At 42.9% G+C, this 25887-nt stretch overlaps 1 protein-coding gene across 3 annotated transcripts in view; it reads right to left on the reverse strand.

Moving 5' to 3' along the window:
- Nucleotides 1-25887, reverse strand: part of LOC137374581 (E3 ubiquitin-protein ligase DZIP3-like) — a 200254-nt gene that overhangs the window by 137926 nt on the left and 36441 nt on the right. For all 3 annotated transcript variants that reach the window (XM_068040905.1, XM_068040904.1, XM_068040903.1), the window contains exon 5: nucleotides 4276-4590. In XM_068040905.1, the coding sequence (XP_067897006.1) occupies nucleotides 4276-4590 (315 nt within the window). The remainder of the gene's footprint in view (nucleotides 1-4275; nucleotides 4591-25887) is intronic.

Here is a 25887-nt window from a genome sequence, read left to right on the forward strand (position 1 = left end):
ACAATGTTCAGCACCATTCGTGATTCCTCAGAAGCAGTCCGTGTAGAAATGCAGCAAGACCTGGACAACATCCAGGCTTGGGATGATAAGTGGCAAGTAACATTCGCGCCACACAAGTGCCAGGCAATGACCATCTCCAACAAGAGAGAATCTAACCATCTCCCCTTGACATTCAATAGCATTATGATCACTGAATCCCACACTATCAACATCCTGGGGGTTACCATTGACCAAAGTAGCCATATAAACTGGACTGGAGTAGCCATATAAATACCGTGGCTACATGAGCAGGTCAAAGGAATCCTGCGGCGAGTAACTCAACTCCTGAATCCCTAAAGCCTGTCCACCATCTACAAGGCACAAGTCAGGAGTGTGTTGAAATACTCTCCACTTGCCTGGATGAGTGCAGCTCCAACATCACTCAAAAAGCACCCCTTCCACAAACATTCACTCCCTCCACCACCGACACATAGTGGCAGCAGAGTGCATCATCCACAAGATGCACTGCAGCAATGCACCAAGGCTCCTTAGTCAGCACCTTCCAAACCCACGACCTCTACCACCTAGAAGGACAAGGGCAGCAGATGTATGGGAACAACGCCACCTGCAAGTTCCCCTTCAAGCCACATACCATCCTGAATTGGAACTATATCGCCGTTCCTTCACTGTCACTGGGTCAAAATCCTGGAACTCCCTTCCTAACAGCATTGTTGGTGTACCTACACCACATGGACTGCAGCGGTTCAAGAAGGCAGCTCACCACCACCTTCTCAAGGGCAATTAGGGATGGGCAATAAATGCTGGTCTAGCCAGCGATGCTCATTTCCCATGAACGAATAAAAAAAAAACCACGTGGCCAATTTCTGTGTCATCTGCAAACCTCTTGACCATTCCCTTTACATTTACATCCAAATCATTAATATATAGCACAAAAATCAGGGGACCTTGTACTGAGCCCTGCGGAACCCCACTGGAAACAGCCTTCCAGTTGCAAAAACACCCGTCAACAATTACCCTTTGTTTCCTGCCACTGAGCCAATTTTGTATCCACCTTGCTGCATTCCCCTGGACCCCATGGGCTTGTATTTTTTTAACCAGTCTGCCATGTGGGACCTGGTCAAAAGCGTTGCTAAAATCCATGAAGACCACATCAGCTGTACTACCCTCATCAATCCTCCTTGTTACTTCTTCAAAACAGTCAATCAAATTAGTCAGGCACAACATTCCCTTAACAAATCCATGCTGACTATCCTTGATAAACCTGTGCCTCTCTAAATGACAGTTCATCCTGTGTCTCAGAATAGATTCCAATAATTTTCTCACTACCGAGATCAGACCCACTGGCCTGTAATTATTCGGTCTATCCCTGGGTCCCTTTTTAAAAAAAGGTACAACGTTAGCAGACCTCCAATCCTCCGGCACCACACCTGTACCAGTGAGGATTGGAAAATGATGGTCAGACCCTCTGCTATTTCCTCCCTGGCTTCTTTTAACAGCCTAGGGTACATTTCATCTGACCCTGGTGATTTATCCACTTTCAAGGATGTTAATCCGATTAATACTTCCTCTCTCCCTATGTTGATCACATCCAATACTTCACACTCCTCCTCCTTAACTACAATGTCTGCATCACTCCCTCTTTTGAGAAGACAGGTGCAAAAAGAACCTGAAAGAAGATAAACAAAAGGCCAACTGGAAGGTTTATAATGTAATCTGCTCTTGATGAGGAACCAGAGTTTTTCCTTTAATGAGAGGTAGACTCACAGAGCAGAGAACACAGCCTCTTTAACTCGGGAAGAAACCAGTCAATGCTATGCACATGTCCCAAGGCTTTATAGGACAGAGAAGTACTGACCACATCTGCATCATCAAGACGATATTTTTATGTGCCTATACTGCACAAGGGTCCCCAAAACCAACTAAACAAGAATTTACATTTATATACCACTTTTCATGTCCTCAGGATATCCCAAAACATTTCACAACCAATTGGTTACTTTTGAAGTGCAGTCCCTGTTTTGTAAGCAAATGTGCATACAACAAAAAATTGCAAACAGCAATGAGGCGAATAACCAATTCATCTGCCTTGATGGTACTGGCTGAGGGATGAATGTTGCCTAGGACATCAGAATTCCTTGCTCTTCTTTGAAAAAGTACCACAGGATATTTTCTGTCCATCCAGAGAGGGTCTTGGTTTAATGTCTTAGGTGGCAATACAACATTTCCTTTGTACTGCCTGCTTAGATTAAGTCAGTAGTGGAGGTCAACTCACAAGTTTCTGACACTCAGAAAAACTGCTATTGCTGAGCTAAGCTGAAACACAGTACACTTGTAAGACTATAAAGGTTTACTCCTCAAGAGTGTTGATGATGCTAAAGAAGTAGTAAATAAGTTTAGGAAGGAAGCATTCTAAAGAGAACCTTTCACGATATATTTCTTTTCTGGGTGAGGTGGGAAGGGGCTTAGTCAGGTGGTGGAAACATGAGAACGCTTTACTTTGAAAGTAATCATTCCTATTCCGAAGTGTTGAACATTGTTCCACTTTAAATGCCAGTGGTATTGAGCACTTAAAAACCTTCAAGTGCAAGGGATTTGTTTTATCAAATGATAAAGTCTAAGGGAATATTCAGGAATATGAGACAGAAAGAACGCTAAAATCAAAAAGAAGTGGGTTAGTAGATGGAATAGGAAAGGAGTCAAATTGCCAACTATGAGCCTAAAACAGGCATAACAATGACCAATTTAGCAATGCATAGACTCACGCTTGATTTGCATAGAAGTTCGGGCTACTGCTAAATTGGTTGCTGCTATTTTTTAGGTGGCCTACTGCAAGAGGCTACTGTAGTTACATTAGACCCTGACTCTTGAATTTGTTTGCCCTCGAAGGAACTTGCGATATGCAAGCTCCAACATGCATTTCTGGGTCCTCAGCAGCCTAACTAGCGGTCCTTAAAGAGATTGCTGGAGGCCGCACAAATAAGGCCCAAGAATATTGAAAAGTTTTAGTATTTTAGCAGGAGTGCTCCTCCTGACTCCATAAAACTGCGGCTGCTGTCAGCCCATCCACATCTCCTCATCCAGAACTAGGACTCGATGCGAGGCAAAATTGGTAAGGCCTGTAAGAAATGGCTGTCCAACGACCTTATAAAATTTTAAGAAATCAGTTGAATATTTTAGAAATAGCTTTCTCTCTTTTTCTGCCTTATTAAGAAAGATTTTTCAGGAGCCTGTCAGAGCTGACACAGACACAGAATAACAATCAGGATAGATTTACTTTCAGGGAGCCTGTTATTTGAGCCAGAACACAACATAGAAGCTGGCCTTTGTGTAGCATTGCTGGGCTTAATATGTGGAACCTCATGCCCTCTTAATTAAACTGTCTGGGTGAAAGTAACCAGATGTCCTTCCAAGACATAAGCAGAGGGATGACCTCAAGGACTAGGGTCTGGAGTGGGAGGGTTATACTTTGGGTACCTGTCCCTTGATAATTGGACAGGAAGATGTAATTGAACGATTAATTGCTTGAGACACTCACCAACCCTTAAAACTAAAGTTTAGAAAAGGACAATCAAGAATGAAAAAGCATGGAATAAGGGAGGAGACTCTTTAGGGTTGCTGGCTTTGCTTAACACACTGATCAGCCTAAAGGCGTGCAGGGGATTGTTACGGAATGCAGCAGAGACCAGGCTGTTCTGTCCACCCGATCCAGAACTGGGAAACCTTCTCACCTGTCACGGGTTTTATGTCTACTATATCTATTCTGATTATGTGTTGTATTTGAACTGTTGCTTCTAAATTCATCACTTTAAACTAAAAGGCTTGTGACTCCTCAAATCCTTTGAGTAATGTTATTCCTGATCAAATCTTACAAGCCCCAATAGGTGAGTTGTGTTGGGCTGCTTCATTGGCACCTGCAGCTTTCCTGCTTTACTCTGATGAGGCTCGAGGATCTCAGACTTAGTTTTACATCTTGGAGCTAACAAACTGATTTTGTGATAAGATGGCAAACCATTTGTTCAGCGCTGGCTGGATTACCAATTAACTTCAGCTGAACCCCATTAAACGGAGCAGCTGGAACAGCTAAACACTCCTCACCAGTGGTGAAAAAATTGACGCTTCAGCAATGCTCGACATTCAGAGAACACATTTAGTTTCACAAATGTGAAAGGATCCTAATTCCAGGGTGAACAGTCAACATTAATAAAAATACTGGATAGAGCAGAAAAAAAATGACAAACATCAAAGTAGAAACTAAACCAATAGAAGCATACTCACTGCATCCCTGCATATACTCAGCCCAGTTTAGTGCTTCTGCATTTAGTATTACTGGGTCCCGCATGTGAGAAACAAACTGCCTTAAGATGCCATTGTTATTTATTTGCAAAAGGTGATCCAGCAGAGCTCGAGTCCTGTCGTTCTTAACAGGATATCTGGTGATGTTATTCAAGGAGACGAAATCCAAAGTGCCAGATGTTAAGAGTTTAAGAAGGAGTCGATCAACATCCAGCATTCCTTTCTCAATGGACAATCTTTCTACAGTGAGTTCTCGCAATAAATAGCACTTCTTTGGTTCTTTCAATGGCACAGCAGCTGTACGGAAACAAAAATGAATAGAAAATTAACAAGGTATCTTCTATTTTACTTATGGCAAATCAACGTTCCTAAAACTTTTGGAATGTTTAATGGGATCTCAGACTTAAGTTTTTTTGCTGTTACATCGACACAAAAACTGCAGTAAAAGTGGTCATTAGAATGATGTTCTTTGCACTTGTTCTTGGGAAAAGCTCATTAAACCTTGTATTATCTTAAACCAGGCAATGGAATCTGTGGTCCAGCAGTGCACCAACAGCATGGAATTCCTGGCTTTATTATACAGTACAAAACATCCATAAATTCACATTGAGTGCAAGACTAAATGTGAAAGCACCCCAACAACACAGATTAACAGAGAAATTTTCTAAGGACATTTTCCCTCGCCTGACATTTTCATCTTTTACTTCTCCTTCCCTGAATGAACTGACTTCTATAGTCACTTTTTAAAAGTCATTCTTCATGTGTGAGCCTATACAAGTGCCAACACAATATAACGTAAAATGCAGGTGAGTGAAGAACATAAGGCAGGCCAGTACTACAAGAAAAGCTATCGGATCCATCAATGCACATTCCTCTAAGATCGCCTTCCATGATTATATTAAAAGTTCATTTTAAACAACCTCAATGTTTCTGTTCGACTGCATTCCTTGACAATTTATTCCAAAGATTTATCACTCAGTTTCTTCAAATATACCCAATTTTCAACTTCTATGATACATCAGCCCGGGGACTGAAATAAATAAGGAATATATCGAAATGCGGTTGCCAAGGACCTTAACCTTCAGTATTTGTCCTAACACATTTAAAAGTGAAAAAGCAACTTTTAAAACACAGTGGGCACCACTTTCTCATGTTTCAAATCCTACATGCTGAAAAAATGTCACAATTCTAAGCATTCCTGCTACTTCACAGAAAGTGATGATCAACAACTGGGACAGTTTTATGTAATAAAAGCAAAATACTGCAGATGCTGGAAATCTGAAATAAAAACAAGAAATGCTGGAACCACTCAGCAGGTCTGGCAGCATCTGTGGAAAGAGAAACAGAGTTAACGTTTCGGGTCAGTGACCCGAAACGTTAACTCTGCTTCTCTTTCCACAGATGCTGCCAGACCTGCTGAGTGGTTCCAGCATTTCTTGTTTTTATTTCAGATTTATGCAAGTTTTATGCTGACAAAGCATTGAATTTTATTTCAGTGTCGATCTCTACAGCTATCAGTTACAAGGAACATTCAAACCACCAGTCCTGGCTAGATTTTAATGCTGATTGCTCCAATGAAAAGACGTTGCAGCTATACAAATCACCCAGCCACAAATAAATTCCATTTTCTGGCTATTGTCAATGAAAATAAGGAAATAGTGAACATGTTGAATGATTAATTTGCATCAATATTTACAGTTGAGAAAGAGGTCAGCATGCTGGACAACTCACGGAAACTAATACTGAATCAGGGACGGAATCCACCAAAATTAATGTAAGTGTTACGACCAAGTGAGCAATGTATCTAGGGGTCTTGTGCTGTCTTTACCTGGTCTTACTGTAACAGGGTTTAATTTCAAACACACTGTATTTTGAGCTCCCCCTTTGTGAATCCTCGTTCACAACTTTCCAATTATAAGGCAAAGAAATGAGCACAAACAGGCTTTCTGCGGTTTAAAGAAGAAAGATGAAATTTATTAAACCTTAAACTTAAACTCTAATACGGTTCACGCCTATGGATATATGACGGTGCCCATGCTAGCATGCACACGTGACATAAACATGCAAATAGGGATAGAAAAGAGCAGAAGAAAAGATAAGTAGAACGGGTTCAGGCAATATCTTGTTACTGTTTCTTGAGCTCACTGTAGTCCTTGATTGAAGATATGGTCTCGCGTTTCGTTGGGGCTGAGTAGTCTTCTTAAAACCTTGTTCAAGTAGGAAACCTTTCTCTCTTTGAGTTTCATGTGTTTTCACAAGATTCAGTTCCGTGGAAAGAGATGATGTTCTCAATCCATGAGCACACGGCGTTCTACTCAAAATCCTTTGTTGGAAGTTCATATTCTCTGCAACAGCCAGTTAGTCATATGACTAAAACTGATCTGACCACTTCTGTGTATTGGGGAAATAACTGCTGGGTCCCCATTGTTTCAACGTTGTCTGTTACTATGCAAATGTCCTTCTAGTCAGGGCTTGCAATTTTAAGTTGTAATGTTCTTGTGGCGAAATAATGTGTGCCTCAGTCTTGACAGGTGAGGGGTTTGCTTGACATAAGCAAAACAACAGTAATAAAGAAAATAACAGCACTAAAGAGTGACAAGACCCAGGGTTTTAAAGGAAGGGGGCCAGAGCATTGCAGATGCTCCAACTGTTAGCTTAAGCTCTCTTGATTCGGGAATCATTCCTTTAGATTGGAAAATTGCCCACATTACTCTGCTGTTTAAGAAACTTGACAGAGGGAAATCGGGTTAGCCTACCATCTGTTGTCAAGAAATTACTAGAGCCTATAATTAAGCATAGAGTGACTGAACACCTTCAAAATTTTCAGCTGATCAGAGAAAGCCAGCATGGGTTTGTAAAGAGTAATCATACCTGACTGTGATTAAATTTTTTTGAAGGTGAAGGTAAACAACAGTGAAATATCTATGGATGTTATCTATAAGGACTTCCCAGATATGTCCTGCCCACAAAAAGTCCTTATAGATAACAAAGGACTTCCAAAAGGCATTTGATAAAGCCCCTCATATGAGACTGTTAGCTTACTCTACCATTACCATCAAGCCAAGGGACCAGCCCTGGTTCCATGAGGTGTAGGGGAGCATGCTAGCAGCAGCACAAGGCACAGCTAAAGACTACAACACAGGACTACATGCATGCTAAACCGCCAAAGCAGCATGCTATAGACAGAACTAAGTGATCCCACAACCAATGGATTAGATCAACGCTCTGCAGTTCTACCATACCCGGTCATGAATGTTGGTAGACAATTAAACAACTAACCAGAGGAGGAGAATCCATAAACATCCCCATCCTCAATGATGGGAGACCCCAGCACATCAGTGCAAAGGCAAGGCTGAAGCACTTGCAACCATCTTCAGCCAGCAGTACGGAGTGGATAATCTATCGCGGCCTCCTCCTGAGGTCCCCAGATTCACAGATGGCAGTCCGCAGCTAATTGGATTCACTACATGTGATATCAAGAAACGGCTGAACGCACTGGATACAGCAAAGGCTATGGGCTCTGACAACTTCCTGGTTGTAGTACTGAAGACTTGTGCTCCAGAACTAGCTGCGCCCCGAGCCAAGTTGTTCCAGTACAGCTACACAAATGGCATCTACTCAACAATGTGGAAAATTGCCCAGATATGTCCTGCCCACAAAAAGCAGGATAAATCCAATTTGGCCAATAACTGCCCCAGGAGTCTACTCTCAATCATCAGCAAAGTAATAAAAGTGTTGTTGACAGTGCTATCAAGCTGCACTTATTCAGCAATAACGTGCTTACCGATGCTGTTTGGGTTCTGCCAGGGCCACTCTGCTCCAAACTTCACTACAAAGCTTGGTCCAAACAAGGACAAAAGAGATATTCAAGAGGTGAGGAGAGGGTGACTGCCCTTGACATCAAGGCAGCAACTGACCAAGTGTAGCAATACTGAAGTCAATGGAAACGAGGGTGAAAACTCTCCATTGGTTGGAGTTATATCTAGAACAAAGGAAGATGGTTGTGGTTGTTGGAGATCAATCATCTAAGTCCCAGGACATCGATGCAGGAGATCTTCAGGGTAGTGTCCTCGGCCCACCATCTTCAGCTGCTTCATTAATGATCTTCCCTCTTCGTAAGGTCAGAAGTGGGAATGTTCGCTGAAGATTGCATAGTGTTCTGTACCATCTACAACTCCTCAGATACTGAAGCGGTTTGTGCCTGCATACAGCATGACCTGGACAACATTCAGGCTTAAACTGATAAGTGGCAAGTAGCATTCAGACCACACACGTGCCAGACAATGACCATTTCCAACAAGAGAAAATCTAACCACCGCCCCTTGATGTTCAATGGCATTACCATGACTGAATCCCCCACCATCAACATCCTGAAATTACCACCAATCAGAAACTTAACTGGACCAGTTACATACTGTGGCTACAAGAGTAGCTCAGAGACTGGGAATTCTGCGGTAACTCACATCCTGACTCCCCAAAGCCTGTCCAACATCTACAAGGCACAAGTCAGGAGTCTGATAGAATACTCTCCACTTGCCTGGATGAGTACAGTTTCAACATTCAAGAACCTCAACATCATAAAGTATAGCATAAAGTAGCCCACTTGATCGACACCCAATCCACCACCTTAAACATTCGCTCCCTCCATTACTGGCAGCACTGTGTACCATCTATATTGCACTGCAGCAACTTGCCAAGGTTCTGTCGACAGCACCTTCCAAACCAGCGACCTCTACCATCTAGAAGAAAAAAGCAGCAGATGCATGGGAAAATCATAACCTCCAAGTTCCCCTCCAAGTCACACACCATCCTGACCTGGAACTATACAACTGTTCCTGGGTCAAAATCCTGGAACTCCCTCCCTAACAGCACTGTAGCAGTACCTACACCACAAGGACTGCAGCATTTCAAGGTGGCGGCTTAACACCACCTTCTTGAGGGTAATTAGGGATGGGCAATAAGTGCTGGCCTTGCCAATGACGCTCACAACCCAAGAATGAATAAAAAAGCTAAAGTTAAAGCTCATGGAACTAAATCCAAATTATTGACCTGGTTAGGAAATCGGGTGAAGGGCAGAAGACAGAGAATAGTGATAATGGACAGGTATTCCAAATGGCAGGGTGTGACTGGGAATGCGGCACAAGGAAGCATAAAATTACAGACAGAGATTGATAGGGTAAGTGAAGGGCAAAACTGTGGCAAATGGATTTCAATGTTGGCAAATGTGAGGTCATCCACTTTAGACTAAAAAGGATAGAGCAGGGTACTTTCTAAATCGTGAAAAGCTAGCAGTGGAGGTCCAAAGAGAAGTGGGCATCATTAATATGTAATGAAAGGCACAAAGAAAAATCAAAAAGGCTAATGGAATGCTGGCCTTTCTATGTAGAAGACTAGAATACAAAGGGGTAGAAGCTATGTTTCAGCTATTCAAAGCCCTGGTTAGACCACACCTGGAGTATCGTGAGCAGTTCTGGGCACCACAACTTGGAAAGGATATGCTGATCTTGGAGGGACTGTAGTGTTGATTTACTAGAATTATACCTGGACTCCAAAGGTTAAATTATGAGGAGCAATTACACAAACTAGGATTGCATTCCCTGGCATTTAGGAGGGCTGATTTGGTTGAAGTTTTCAAGATATTAAGGAAAACAGATAGGGTAGATAGAGAAAAGCTATTTTTGTTGGTTGGGGAGTCTAGGATTAGGAAGCACGGTCTAAAAATTAGAGACAGACCTTTCAGGAGTGGAATTAGGAAACATTTCTATGCACAAAGGGTGGTAGATGTTTGCAACTCTCTTCTGGAAAGACAACTGATGCTAGATCAATTGTTAATTTTAAATCTAAGATTAATAGATTTTTGTTAACCAAAGGTATTAAGGGATGTGGAGCACAGGTAGGTAAATGGATTTGAAAGGTCAAGTTATGTGAACATATGTTATCTTTATATATTTGCAGTTAGGTCATAGATCATCCATAACCTAATTAAATGGCAGAACAGACTCGTAGGGCTAACTGGCCTACACTTGTTCCTTTGTTTGTACTGCAGAACAATTTTGTTCCATAATTGCAGTGGCATAAGTATTGCACAATTCTGCTAAACAATCTGAAAAACATTACAAAGAGCTGTTGCTCAGTATTTCGCTTTGACTTTTAAAAAAGTAAAATGGACACAATACCAAACGCTTTTCCAAAAACTGTATATAGGGATTTACATATGCTGCAAGAGTTATTCATTATTATAGAACTTCTTAAAGAAGACATGGTTCAGTAACATCCAGTGAAGATTTAGATTTCACAACACTGGTGCCACAGATGAAGGGGAAGCAATGCATTTGGATTCCCAAAAGGCATTCGATAAGGTGTCACATAAAAGGTTACTGCACAAAATAAGAACTCAAGATGTCGGTTGTAATAAATTAGCATGGATAGAGGATTGGCAAACCATCAGGAAACAGAGATTCAGGATAAATGGACCATTTTCAGGTTGGCAAACTGCAACTAGTGGAATGCCACAGGGATCAGTTCTGAGGCCTCAACTATTTACAACCTATTTTGATGACTTGGTTGAAAGGACCGAGTGTACTGTAGCCAAATTTGCTGACGATACAAAGATAGGTGGGAAAGCATGTGGTGAAGAGCACACAGAGAGTCTGCAAAGGTATATAGATAGGTTAAGTGAGTGGGCAAAAATTTGGCAGATGGTGTATAATGTGGGAAAATGTGAGGTTATTCACTTTGGTAGGAAGAACAGAAAAGCAAAATATTATTTAAATAGAGACTACAGAATGCTGCAGTGCAGAGTGATGTGGGTGTCCTTGTACATGAATCAGACAATATTAGCATGCAGGTACAGCAAGCAATTAGGACGGCAAATGGATGTTGACCTTTATTGCAAGAGGAATGGATTATAACAGTCGGAAAGTCTTGTTACAACTGTGCAGGGTGTTGGTGAGACCACACCTAGAGTTCTGCACACAGTTTCGGTCTCCTTACTTAAGGAGGAATATACTTGCATTGGAGGCAGTTCGGAGAGGGCTCACTCGATTGACTCTCGGGGTGAAGGGGTTGTCTTTTGAGGAAAGGTTGAACAGGCTGGGCCTATAGATTTTGGAGAATGAGTGAATGAGTGCTGATTTTGGTGAAACATAGGATTCTGAGGGGGCTTGACAGGTTCGATGCTGAGAGAATGTTTCCCCTTGTGGGGAAATCTAGAACTGGGGGCACAGTTTCAGAATAAGGGGTCTCCTATTTAAGACTAAGATAAAGAGTAATTTTTTCTCTCAGAGGGTTGTTAATCTTTGGAATTCTCTACCCCAGAGAGCAGTGGAGGCTGGGTCATTGAATACATTCAAAGTTGAGTTAGAAAGATTTTTGATCTACAAAGGAGCCACGGGTTATGGGGGGAAGGCAGGAAAGTGGAGTTGAGGCTACGATCAAATCAGCCATGATCATATTGAATGGTGGAGCAGGCTCGAGGGGCCATGTGACCTACTGCTGCTCCTAGTTCTTATGTTCTAACCTGCATGTAGTTCCTTTGATAGTGCTATTTCTCAACTTTTTTTGGCTTTAGTACCATGCAATACGCCTGGAAAGGGACAATATGGGCCAACTACTGAGAGATTTTATCACTGGGATGTGTTGAGCCTGCTGTGCCAGAAGCATTTATACTGCTCATGTGGTGCTGCTGCCTCCAGAGACACTGGCAAAGTCACTTCTTTAGGTGAGCCTTGCCGCTTCCAAATGTAGTAAGGTCACCTCATTTACCATTACAGTAACAAAGCTGAATTCAGGTCTCCAATTGCTACTGTGGTATATTGTAAATGCAGGAAGAGTCACCACATTTTCATCTTAATCTTGCCCTAGATCTGAGAAGATAACAGTGGAAAGAATACAACTGAAGTATTTTGCAAACTTGCTCCACTGTGATTTGAGATGGCCATAATTAATCCTTTTGTAAAGTTTCTTTTCTTTATTATGTATCTGGTTTCAGTTTTACATTGGACAGGCTAACTGTAACATAATCAATCTTTATTTATAATCCCAGTATGGATGTGTTACTGTGTAAGCGAGATGACCGGAAAGCACACTGAATGAATGGCCCAGAGAAGAACTTATGTGCTGCCAGAAACTCTAATTTCAGTTAGAAATATTTTCCAGGATAATAGATATTAGATACCATTTTGAAGCTTATCCTTAACTGTCATTTGAACTGCACTATCCTAAAATGGAATGACTTGAATGACCTGTGACCCATCTTGGTGTGGAAAGAGAATCCAAACTATGCTTTTAGGCAGCTAACACCTAGTGATACTGGTGGGAATAGTTTATGATCTACACATTGTTGGCCTCCTATTCAAAGGAGAGAACATACTGAAATACAAAGAGGGAGGAGAAAATAAAGAGATTCAACTGGGACTTGTGCTATATGTCATGCAGGCTCCCACCTGCCAAGAATGAGGCATATTAATTTTCTCATGAACATCGATTTTAAACTTGCTGGGAAGAGAAGGCCTGTTACAAGGGCTGCCAGACACTTAGCTGAAAAATATTTGCATACTAACAGACAATGCTTGTGGACACAAAAGGACCATTCTCTGATACATTCAACCCACAATGGATTTTGATCACCAGACATTGAAGGTGTAAGGACGAGCATTCCAGAGACTGCCAAGGTGATACAATCCAAAAAAGCCAGGACTGGTTAAACCAGCTGGTCACATGACTAACTAGCTGGTCCAGGGTTTTTTGAACTAGCCACAGAGAGTTTGAACTCAAAAAGACTGTTTGCTCTGGAGTGAGAACACCCCTCCTTTCTGCTCCCATCTCTTTCTCACAAGCCTCTGGACAGTTTAAGGACCCATGAACCGCAAGAGAGAAAAGTCTCCTACATCGAACGAGGTTTAAGAGGCATACTGGGCCCCAACGAAAAGCAAGACCTACCTACAATCAAGGACTCTACAGGGAGTTTGAATAGTAACCAAAATCATCTTCAGATATTACCTCAAACTTTTCCACTTTATTTCTTCTGCCCTTTTCTGGCTCTATCTGCATGTGTGTTTCGCAAATGCATGCTAGCGTGGACGCATCATGTATCTGTAGGCGTTAACTGAATTAGAGTTTAAGTTTAATAAAGTTCAACCTTTTTTCTTCAAACCTAAGAAAACCTGTTTGGCTAGTTTCTTTGCCTTGTAGCTGGAAGTTAATGAACAAGGATTCACTAAGGGGGAGCTAAAAAAAAAAAAAATGGTGCATTTAAAATTAAACCCTGATATGGTAAGACCAGGTGATGGCTGAGAGGGAACCCTGGACCCCTTTCTCACCTGGTTGTAACATACAGTAAAGTTTGTATCTTGATCTGTTCTTTGTTGCGTCTGGTCTCCCACTCCGGCAAACAGCAGACCAGAGTAAAATGCCCCGTGACAGAACCAGTTACAATATTTGTCTTTTCAATCAACAAGTTGAACGAATGTTGGTTCAGAATCTGAAAACTTGTATTAGGATTAATTTTCTGTCCAGTAGACTCTGAAGGAAGTGGGATTGCTCTGGCAAATATCTGGCAGAGATATGATAGGCTAAATGGCCTACTTCTGCCCTGTAATCTACTTCAGCTCCAAGAAATTTACTACTTTTTTCAGCCTAAATCTGGTTTTCTTTTGGTACTAAATTAGGATTGCTGGTAGCATTTATATGAATGTATGTCAGATTAATCTGGCCACCCTTTTATGACAATTTAGCCATTATTTTGGAGTTATCACCTATTTCACCAAGATATAAAAAAAATCTTATTTCATCAATGATTTCAAGAATTTTCAATGCCCACCTCTGATTAGTGTGATGTGTTTTGTAATATGATTATACTTTTAAAATTGTGATTTCTAAAAGTTTAAGATAGAGTCAGGAAGATCAAGGGACCTCACTTCCACTCTGCTAAAGGACAAGACAGATCAAAGACTTTTTTTTGAAAGAGAGAGTTTGCAGGTGTTAACACCTGAAGAATAGGTTTCGCCCTCCCAGACTTTCAGGTCATAAAACAAGGTCAGTGATCCTGAAAATGCAAATGTAGCAAGCAGTTGTTAATATCTGGAATCAATGTAAGGCCCTGGTGGCTCTGTGAAACAAAACTTCTGGACTTTTCACATTGGAACAGGACAATAAGCTATTGATTTTTGAGTCTGGATAATTTAACAGATTTCCTGAAGGCAGGCAGGCTGTAAGTGAGGAAACCAGAGGTCATGGTCTAAAGGCAGGTTGTAAGAAGGCAGCCCAGCGGTTCCAGCCTGAGAGTAGGCTGTAAGGAAGACATCTAGCGTTTGTGGCCTCGAGAGAGAGGGGTAGGGCTAGGCACCTGCTCTTGGAAGCCTGATACAGCAAAAGGCCGTGAAGACTGGAACCTGTTTTGAAAGTTGAAGTTTACGGAGAAGTAGAAGACCAGCAGGATTACCAACAATCGCCTTATTCACGGACGTCCAGGTCGGAAGAGCTCGGAAAAGTGAGCGAAAAGGTCTGGGAGATGCAACCCATTGCTACTGGGAGGAGTGTGGGACTTTAAACCGCAAAGGATTTCACCATCAAAAAGGACTGTGTAATGTATAACTGTGGTGTGATGTTTTCAAGTATTTTAATAAGTGAAAATACCTTTCTTTGTAAGTAATTGATACCCCAAATTACAAAGTACTATTTAACAACAGTTCACCTACCCAGGCTCAACTATCACCAGTAACCTGTCTCTCGATGCAGAAATTAACAAGCGCATGGGAAACTCGTCCGCTGCTATGTCCAGACTGGCCAAGAGAGTGTGGGAAAATGGCGCACTGACACGGAACACAAAAGTCCAAGTGTTTCAAGCCTGTGTCCTCAGTACCTTGCTCTACGGCAGTGAGGCCTGGACAACGTAGGTCAGCCAAGAGCGACGTCTCATTCCATCTCCGCTGCCTCCGGAGAATCCTTGGCATCAGGTGGCAGGACCGTATCTCCAACGCAGAAGTCCTCGAGGCGGCCAACATCCCCAGCATATAAACCCTACTGAGCCAGCAGCGCTTGAGATGGCTTGGCCATGTGAGCTGCATGGAAGTTGGCAGGATCCCCAAGGACATGTTGCACAGCGAGCTCGTTACTGAAATCAGACCCACCGGCCGTCCATTTCTCCGCTTTAAAGACGTCTGCAAACGCGACATGAAGTCCTGTGACACTGATCACAAGTCGTGGGAGTCAGTTGCCAGTGATCGCCAGAGTTGGCAGTCAGCCATAAAGGTGGGGCTAAAGAATGGCGAGTCGAAGAGATTTAGCAGTTGGCAGGATAAAAGACAGAAGCGCAAGGGAAGAGCCAACTGTGTAACAGCACCGACATCCAATTTTATCTGCAGTGCCTGTGTAAGAGTCTGTCACTCTAGAATTGGCCTTTATAGCCACTCCAGGCGCTGCTTCACAAACCACTGACTACCTCCAGGCGCTTACCCATTGTCTCTCGAAACAAGGAGGCCAAAGAAGAAGAAGAAGAAGATGATTTAGTTAATGGGGATTTCTTTTAGTTTAGTTGTTATAAAAGTCCTAAAACATGAATCTCGTTGTGTAATTCTTTAAATTGGTCTGAGGGCTCATATCTCGTATTTTAACGTTAACGGTCTCACTGTGGTTGTAGCAGAATCTTGAGGTACTCGGTATGGTCTTCTTTCTTTCATTAATGCTTTGAACTTTTAATCAGTGAGGTCTGATTTTTAGGTCCCTTTATCTGTCCTATGTTGCTTTGTACTGCTGTAATCTATAACTCAGGTAAAATCTAGAAATATCAAGTTGCATACAGCTTATAAAGGTCAAATTGCTAATTTCTGGTGGCAAAGGACCAAACTTGTATAATATAGCAATAAATTAACAAGTGAATTAATCATCAGAAAATAGTACTCTTTTTCAGATCCCATCCTCCATGCACTACTGGAGTGAGCTGGTGCTCAGTCACATCCACTCGGGGAAAAAAAAACACATAAATGATCATCTTTAATGATGTCTTGCATTGTCACAGACATCATGGCCGGAATTTTACACTGGGCGGACGGGAGCTGGACTCCGACGTAAATGTCGGTGCCGAACCCGTTTCCACCCAGCCTGGGGATCCGTCCCGTATTTTACGGATCCCCAGGCTTTAATTGGCCCGAGGCGGGACTTCCACCCACTTGAGGGAGGAGGTCCTGCCTCAGTGAGCTGCCGGCCAATCAGCAGGCCGGCAGCTCTTAGTCTCAGCAGTGCCACCGGGAGCGGTGGCCACTGCTGGGACTGCAGCCCAACTGACCGAGGAGGATACCAAGGAGCCAGGACTGAAGGCAAGTTTGGGGTGCCTCACCAAGGGAATCGGTCGTGCCCCGGTGAGGCTAGGGTGGTCGTTGGGGGGGGCGCATCTTGGATCCTGGGGTTGGGTTGGGAGGCAAGGGCTAGGCTCCCCCCCTGCCACAACCCCCCCGGGGTGCGGAAAGGCCGCCAGCTATAGCTGGGCGGCCTTTCACGTCCCCAGCACACCCGCTTGCCACGGGTAAAATACCCGTGGAGGCAGGCGAGGGCCCTTAGGTGACCATTAAGTGGCCACTTAAGGGTCTTGATTGGCCTCAGGCGGGCGGGCCGCTTCTCACCCCCCGCTGGAACTCCGTAAACTTGGTCGGAGGCGGAATCGGGGCGGTTAGGCCTCTGGGAGCCTGCCGCTCAATTTTACGCCGCCCTCATGCCACCATCCGACCCGCTGGGGCGGCGTAAAATTCCAGCCCTTGTGACTATTCCTGCTCTTGCATTCTCAAGTAAAGCTCAAACTAGGCTTCAATTTGTTTTTCACAACATCAGGTTCAAATGTTCACTCCCTGTATGTGAAATCCATTTTTAAGGGAAAAAAGTGTATTACACACTGTATGAAAATTTGAATTTACAGAATCACAGAATAATACAGTGCAGAAGAGGCCCTTCGAGTCTGCACCGATGCATTAAAGGCACCTGACCTGTTTACCTTTTTAAAATTATTAATTTAAATTATAAACAAAACCCAACTCTATTTCTTGAATATATTGGAGAGATCAGTTCAATTGCTTTCTTCAAATGACAAACAGCAAGGTACCTGGTTACAGAGATTGTCCTATGTACCTCACAAGAAGGCATTATTTTAAGCAGCTACAAAAATGAAACCAATTACTATGAAGATAAAACAAGAGCACATAGATTCTACTAGCTTTTGTTTCAACACTCGTGCCATTTCAGCACTAAATGGTACCAAAGTACAATCTCAGCTCGATACCTCTACTGAATTCATGCCAGCTAAGGGAAAGAATGAGTTGGTGCCAGTCTTTCTAATTACCAGTGCCAAATCAACACTGAACCAGGGACATGGGTCCAACTTGACAGCACTGAAGGGTTGACACTGCTGCATGCAATGTCAGGAACAGATTGGTACCTGGACAATCCCATCCTCTAATCTTTCCCCACATTATGTACTGGTACATTAAACAAAATAAAGTTTTTTTTGTTCATACATTTCTGAAGTTCTGCAGTATAGATAACAATGCTGATGAATACAACTTTTTTTTAAAATTTGTTTGTGGGATGTGGGCATCGCTGGCTAGGCCAGCAGTTATTGCCCATTTCTAATTGCTCTTGAACTGAGTGGCTTGCTAGGCTACTTTAAGGCATTTTAAGAGCCAACCACATTGCTGTGGATCTGGAGTCACATGTAGGCCAGAGCAGGTAAGGACGGTAAGATTTCCTTCCCAAAAGGACATTAGTGAACCAGATGGGTTTTTACAACAATTGACAATAGTTCCATGGTCAGCATTAGACTAGCTTTTTAATTCCCAGATTAATTGAATTCAAATTTCACCATCTGTCATGGTGGGATTCGAACCCATGTTCCGAGAGCAGTAGCCTGGGTCTCTGGTCCAGTGCCATTACCACTACGCCACCATCTCCCTGAGCATTTAATAAACAATCCCAAGGATTATACACAACTGTCCTTGTAAAGACATTAAAAGACAGTTTAAAAAAAAGGTAGTTTCTAAGAAATAAAAAGCAAAAGTAATTTATAAATGTTTGAAAAGCAGAAATATGCAAAGCCTTTAAAAATGAAAGGACATGCATAATCAGTTGTTGCAAGAAGAGAACTATTACCACATACCTTTCTCCAGGTTTTGTGTGTCTGAGGACAACCTGATATGATGTAAAAAGTGCCTCTGCCTATGAACAACCCTTTCCTGCAATTCCCTCAGCACCGCTATTTCAATGATGACTAAACAATTGAGAAATGGCATCTTCCTACCTTTTAGGAGGAGCCTAGAAAAGATTTGGTCACAGATGTCCTTGTCCAAATGTACATAGGTCCAGATATTGCGGTCCCAATAGCAGTGAATGCTGAGACGTTTACTGCTACTGAGGGCCGGAACAGCACCACAAACCCCAGCAATTGCACGTGCGCCGAAAACTGGAGGTTACGGTGTGCCTCAATGGGCTCTGAAGGAGCACATGCTGATAGTTCCACTAGGCTGCTTTGTAAAACAGCAGGGACCTGTAATTTGACAATTTGGGCTGATTGCCCAGAAGTTACCCTCATTTTCTTGTTTTTTTTTAGGGCCGATACTAGCAGGCGCAGAGCCTGCTCAGGAACACTTCCACCATTTGGAAGGAATAAAAACAGAAAATGCTGGAAATACTCAGCAGGTCTGGCAGTATCTGTGGAGAGAGAAACAGAGTTAATGTTTCAGGTCGAGACCTTTCATCCATTTGGAAGGCACTGGCAGCAGCAATGTTGATGAATTTGTTGGTTGTGTTAGAACTCTGTTCATGTACATGAACTTAATTATAAATTTTCACTGCAATTTGCAACAAAAATATCACTAGTCAAAATATTGAGATTCTCTGTTGCAAACAGGATTAAAAAAGATGTTACTCCATTTTTACTTTGTAAATATTCTAGAAATAAAATCAAAGAACAAATTCAGTAGAAACCAATTTTACCCAGATTTATATTCAACAGAAATGTGCAGTCAGCCATTTTTGCAGCAGTGCAGAAAAAATTCATCCAGGGAACTGTTATAAACTGAAGAAAATCATTCAGAGAGCCCTTATACATTGAAACAAATCATCCTGAGAGCCCCACTGGTGATGAGGAGTGAGGCTTATAAAGAAGATTAAAAGAAAGCATTTCTCCTCAACTTGTCAGTGAGAGAAGCTGGGCCATCCTCTAGAAAAATTAGCATTATGAGAAGCAGAACCTCAGGCAGCATGGCCAGTTTGCTCAGAGAGTGATGCAGGCAAGGGAATGCAGTTTATACTTTCCAAAGCAGTGAATGAAAAATTATCTTTAGACAGCTTAAAATGTTCACATTAAAATTAAGTTTAACCTTAACAATGAATGTCACATGACAACCAGCAGTCTACATGCAAATTAACTGGAGACATTTTCTGTCCTACAAAAGCAAAATACTGCAGATGCCGAAAATCTAAATTAAAAAATAAAAATCTGAAGAAGGGTCATCGACTTGAAACATTAACTCTGTTTCTTTCTCCACAAATGCTGCCAGACCTGCTGAGTATTTCCAGCATTTCCTGTTTTTATTTCACATTTCCGGTCCTGTTTGAAAACGACAGGTTTGAGGCTTATTATATATAGCTGACGGTATATTCACATCTGCATCATTTAGGAAAATCTGGATTTCGAAGACACAGAATCCTGAACAAAGCAAAAAAAGTAAGCCAGAATTATAGATTGAAATTGCATTCTTTAATGGATGATCTTTGAACCTTTACTTGATAGCAAAGAGTGCAGAAGGGAATCTTTGAAGTATATGGGCTTATGATTTTTCCAGTTTGGGCAATATGATCTTAGGAGTTGTTCAGATGAGTGTTTGAAGCAGAATACATTCACCAATAAGCATCTGTTAACACCATTAAATTATATGCAACGCTGTCAGTGCAAGAGATGACAAGCAGAGACAACTGTTTACTGTGGACTTAATAAAGGATAGTAAAAACAAAGCACTTGTGTTTCTCCACTGCCTTCTTTCCGGAAAGCACTTTGTCTTAACAGTGTAATAAGGATTATAAATCCTAGTTTTTGCTCATCCTTTCCTAACACATGTTTGAAGACTGGGGCGCGATGGGGCAGAAGCTTCTTCTGAATCACTCCAGACAGTTTCAATGCAGTTCCAGACTAGGAGAGAAAAGGAAGGAGATTCATGTGCTACCAGTGTGAGATGGTGTCTGAATTTATTTTATGTCAAAGATGTTCGTTAGGAGTAGTCACTGGATGGTCAAAGTTTGTTACGGTATTTACAAGTGTTTGATTTAAAAGTTTATAACAATTTTTCAAAGTTTTTGAAAGTGTTTAAAAGTTGCAAAAAGTGCTCGAAGTGTTTAAAAGAATTTAAAATCATAAGAAAACAATCACCTGCCTTTGAGCTGAAGAGTGCCATTAAGGGACGTGTCTTCATCTTGTGACATCATTGGGGGCATGGCTTTGCCAACAATTTGCCACACTGCTGGGCCTCGCAGATCCTTCCGACGTTGGACCATGCTGCAGCAAGAAGCACAAGTTCTCGCTGCAGCCCACCTAAGGTAACTTTGTATTTCTTTGTGCAGTCTGCGGTGAACACCGTTGCTTTGTCACTGACCGCAAAATTCAGGCCATAGTATCTCTATCTTCCATCCATCCCCCACAATGACATGTGTGCTCCCGCTAGATTGCAGATGTATTATGCGAAGAGTTTAATTCCCTCAAAAGATTTATTCTTATGCTGATTAACTTGACAGCCCAATGATGCCCTCCTGTGGAGGCAAGTTGCACCTTCTCATCATCTACTCTTCAGAAACATTATTCAAGGAGTAAATCATATGACACTGAGAAAAGTGTGGAGGAGAAAGATTGTGGTGCTTCATCTTGTGGACAGTATCTTGGTTCAAAGTTATTTAAGAAGGGAGGGAGGAAGAAACCAGTTAACTTTAGATCTGTCAGTTTAACATCAGTTTCGGAAAGTTACTGGAATATATCATCAGGACCAGAGTGACTGAGTTGATCAATAAGAGCATGGATTTGTGAAGAGTAGGTTATGTCTGAATAATCTAGTTGTATTTTTTGAGGAGATCACTAACATAGCTTTCAGTAGATTTGTTGTGAATCTAGAATAGTGGGAATGGAGGTAAAGGCAGTTGTATGTTCCTCCTGCAGAATGTGGGAGGTAGGGGTCGCCAAGAGTGTCCCTGCTGACTGCATCTGCGGGAAGTGCACCCAACTCCAGCTCCTCGCAGACCGCGTTAGCAAACTGGAGCTGGAGCTGGATGAACTTCGGATCATTCGGGAGGCGGAGGGGATTATTGACAGGAGTTATAGGCAGGCAGTCACACCTCAGGTAAAAGAAGTAGGTAGATGGGTTACCGTCAGGGGAAGGAAAGGGAACCAGCAGGCAGTGCAGGGATCCCCTGTGGCCGTTTCCCTCAACAACAGGTATACCGTTTTGGATACTGTTGGGGGGGACGACTTACCAGGGGTAAGCAATGGGGTGCAGGTCTCTGGCACAGAGTCTGTCCCTGTTGCTCAGAAGGGAAAGGGGAAGAGGAGCAGAGCATTAGTCATTGGGGACTCCATAGTTAGGGGAACAGATAGGAGGTTCTGTGGGAACGAGAGAGACTCACGGTTGGTGTGTTGCCTCCCAGGTGCCAGGGTACGTGATGTCTCTGATTGTGTTTTTGGGATCCTTAAGGGGGAGGGGGAGCACCCCCAAGTCGTGGTCCACATAGGCGCCAACGACATAGGTAGGAAGAGAGATGGGGATTTAAGGCAGAAATTCAGGGAGCTAGGGTGGAAGCTTAGAGCGAGAACAACCAGAGTTGTTATCTCTGGGTTGTTGCCCGTGCCACGTGCTAGCAAAGAGAGGAATAGGGAGAGAGAGGAGTTGAACACGTGGCTGCAGGGATGGTGTAGGAGGGAGGGTTTCGGTTTCCTGGATAATTGGGGCTCTTTCTGGGGTAGGTGGGACCTCTACAAACAGGATGGTCTTCACCTGAACCAGAGGGGTACCAATATCCTGGGGGGGAGATTTGTTAGTGCTCTTCGGGGGGGTTTAAACTAAATCAGCAGGGGAATGGGAACCTAAATTGTAGTTCCAGTGTACAGGCTGTTGAGAGTAGTGAGGTAGGGGATAAGGTTACAGGGACGCAAAAGGGCACTGGCAAGCAAGAACTTGGTTTAAAGTGTGTCTACTTCAACGCCAGGAGCATCCGGAATAAGGTGGGTGAGCTTGCAGCATGGGTTGGTACCTGGGATCCTGATGTTGTGGCCATTTCAGAGACATGGGTAGAGCAGGGGCAGGAATGGATGTTGCAGGTTCCGGGATTTAGATGTTTCAGTAAGAACAGAGAAGAGGGTAAAAGAGGGGGGGGTGTGGCATTGTTAATCAAGGAAAGTATTACAGCGGCAGAAAGGACGTTTGAGGACTCGTCTACTGAGGTAGTATGGGCCGAGGTTAGAAACAGGAGAGGAGAGGTCACCCTGTTGGGAGTTTTCTATAGACCTCCAAATAGTTCCAGAGATGTAGAGGAAAGGATAGCGAAGATGATTCTCGACAGGAGCGAGAGTAACAGGGTAGTGGTTATGGGGGACTTTAACTTTCCAAATATTGACTGGAAATACTATAGTTCGAGTACTTTAGACGGGTCTGTTTTTGTCCAGTGTGTGCAGGAGGGTTTTCTGACACAGTATGTGGACAGGCCAACCAGGGGCGATGCCACATTGGATTTGGTACTGGGTAATGAACCCGGCCAGGTGTTCGATTTAGATGTAGGTGAGCACTTTGGCGATAGTGATCACAATTCGGTTAGGTTTACCTTAGCGATGGGCAGGGACAGGTATATACCGCAGGGCAAGAATTATAGCTGGGGGAAAGGAAATTATGACGCGATTAGGCAAGATTTAGGATGTGTAGGATGGGGAAGGAAACTGCAGGGGATGGGCACAAACGAAATGTGGAGCTTATTCAAGGAGCAGCTAATGCGTGTCCTTGATAAGTATGTACCTGTCAGGCAGGGAGGAAGTTGTCGAGCGAGGGAGCCGTGGTTTACTCAAGAAGTTGAAGCGCTTGTCAAGAGGAAGAGGGCGGCTTATGTTAGGATGAGACGTGAAGGCTCAGTTAGGGCGCTTGAGAGTTACAAGCTAGCCAGGAAGGATCTAAAGGGAGGGCTAAGAAAAGCAAGGAGAGGACACGAGAAGTCATTGGCGGATAGGATCAAAGAAAACCCTAAGGCTTTCTATAGGTATATCAGGAATAAAAGAATGATAAGAGTTAGAACAGGGCCAATCAAGGATAGTAGTGGGAAGTTGTGTGCGGAATCAGAGGAGATAGGGGAAGCGTTAAATTAATATTTTTCGTCAGTATTTACAGTAGAGAAAGAAAATGTTGCCGAGGAGATTACTGAGATACAGCCTACTAGGCTAGATGGGATTGAGATTCACAAGGAGGAGGTGTTAGCAATTTTGGAAAGGGTGAAAATAGATAAGTCCCCTGGGCCAGATAGGATTTATCCTAGGATTCTCTGGGAAGCCAGGGAGGAGATTGCAGAGCCGTTGTTGTTGATCTTTATGTCGTCATTGTCGACAGGAATAGTGCCGGAAGACTGGAGGATAGCAAATGTTGTCCCCTTGTTCAAGAAGGGGAGTAGAGACAGCCTTGGTAATTATAGACCTGTGAGCCTTACTTCGGTTGTGGGTAAAATGTTGGAAAAGGTTATAAGAGACAGGATTTATAAGCATCTTGAAAAGAATAAGTTCATTTGCGATAGTCAGCACGGTTTTGTGAAAGGTAGGTCGTGCCTCACAAACCTTATTGAGTTTTTCGAGAAGGTGACCAAACAGGTGGATGAGGGTAAAGCCGTGGATGTGGTGTATATGGATTTCAGTAAGGCGTTTGATAAGGTTCCCCACGGTAGGCTATTGCAGAAAATACGGAAGTATGGGGTTGAAGGTGATTTAGAGCTTTGGATCAGAAATTGGCTAGCTGAAAGAAGGTGGTTGATGGCAAATGTTCATCCTGGAGTTTAGTTACTAGTGGTGTACCGCAAGGTTCTGTTTTGGGGCCACTGCTGTTTGTCATTTTTATAAATGACCTGGATGAGGGTGTAGAAGGGTGGGTTAGTAAATTTGCGGATGACACGAAGGTCGGTGGAGTTGTGGATAGTGTCGAAGGGTGTTGTAGGGTACAGAGGGACATAGATAGGCTGCAGAGCTGGGCTGAGAGATGGCAAATGGAGTTTAATGCGGAGAAGTGTGAGGTGATTCACTTTGGAAGGAGTAACAGCAATGCAGAGTACTGGGCTAATGGGAAGATTCTTGGTAGTGTAGATGAACAGAGAGATCTTGGTGTCCAGGTACATAAATCCCTGAAAGTTGCTACCCAGGTTAATAGGGCTGTTAAGAAGGCATATGGTGTGTTAGCTTTTATTAGTCGGGGGATCGAGTTTCGGAGCCACGAGGTCATGATGCAGCTGTACAAAACTCTGGTGAGGCCGCACCTTGAGTATTGCGTGCAGTTCTGGTCACCGCATTATAGGAAGGATGTGGAAGCTTTGGAAAGGGTGCAGAGGAGATTTACTAGGATGTTGCCTGGTATGAAAGGAAGGTCTTACGAGGAAAGGCTGAGGGACTTGGGGTTGTTTTCATTAGAGAAAAGGAGAAGGAGAGGTGACTTAATAGAGACATACAAGATAATCAGAGGGTTAGATAAGGTGGATAGTGAGAGTCTTTTTCCTCGGATGATGATGGCAAACACGAGGGGACATAGCTTTAAGTTGAGGGGTGAAAGATATAGGACAGATGTCAGAGGTAGTTTCTTTACGCAGAGAGTAGTAGGGGCGTGGAACGCCCTGCCTGCAACAGTAGTAGACTCGCCAACTTTAAGGGCATTTAAGTGGTCATTGGATAGACATATGGATGAAAATGGAATAGTGTAGGTCAGATGGTCGGCGCAACATCGAGGGCCGAAGGGCCTGTACTGCGCTGTAATGTTCTAATTCTAATTCTGATAGCGGATAGAGGTGTCTCTATTGACTTTTAGAAGAAATTTGATTAGGTACAGCACAAGAGATTAATAGCAAAAGTAAGAGCATATGGAATTTGAAGTAACCTTGGCATAGTCAGCAATCACTTGGGAGGTAACAGTCAGAACAGGGGATCAAGAGATTGCCAGGATATCACAAGTGGTGTTCACCAGCGATCTATACTTTGGCCTCAGCTTTCCATATACATAAAATGACTTTAATGAAGGAACAGAGAGTTGTATATCTAAGTTTCAAATGACACTAAATTAGGAAGCACTGTAAGCTGTGCAGATGAAAGTAGGAAATAAGAAATAGACAGATTAAGTGAATGGACAAAACTATGGGAGAAAGAAAATTTAGATCCAAGAAAGACGAATCAGAATATTTTCTTAATTGTGAAAAATTGGGAGCTGTGGAGGAGTAAAGGGGTTTAGGTGTCCATAGACACAAATCACGGAAAGCTACTGCACCGGTACAAAAAGGTTAATGGAATGTTGGCCTTCATCTTGGGGATTGGAATACAAAAGGGCTGAAAGATGCTTCAGCTGT

This window comes from Heterodontus francisci, chromosome 10 (genome assembly GCF_036365525.1).
Source record: "Heterodontus francisci isolate sHetFra1 chromosome 10, sHetFra1.hap1, whole genome shotgun sequence".
NCBI lineage: Eukaryota > Metazoa > Chordata > Chondrichthyes > Heterodontiformes > Heterodontidae > Heterodontus > Heterodontus francisci.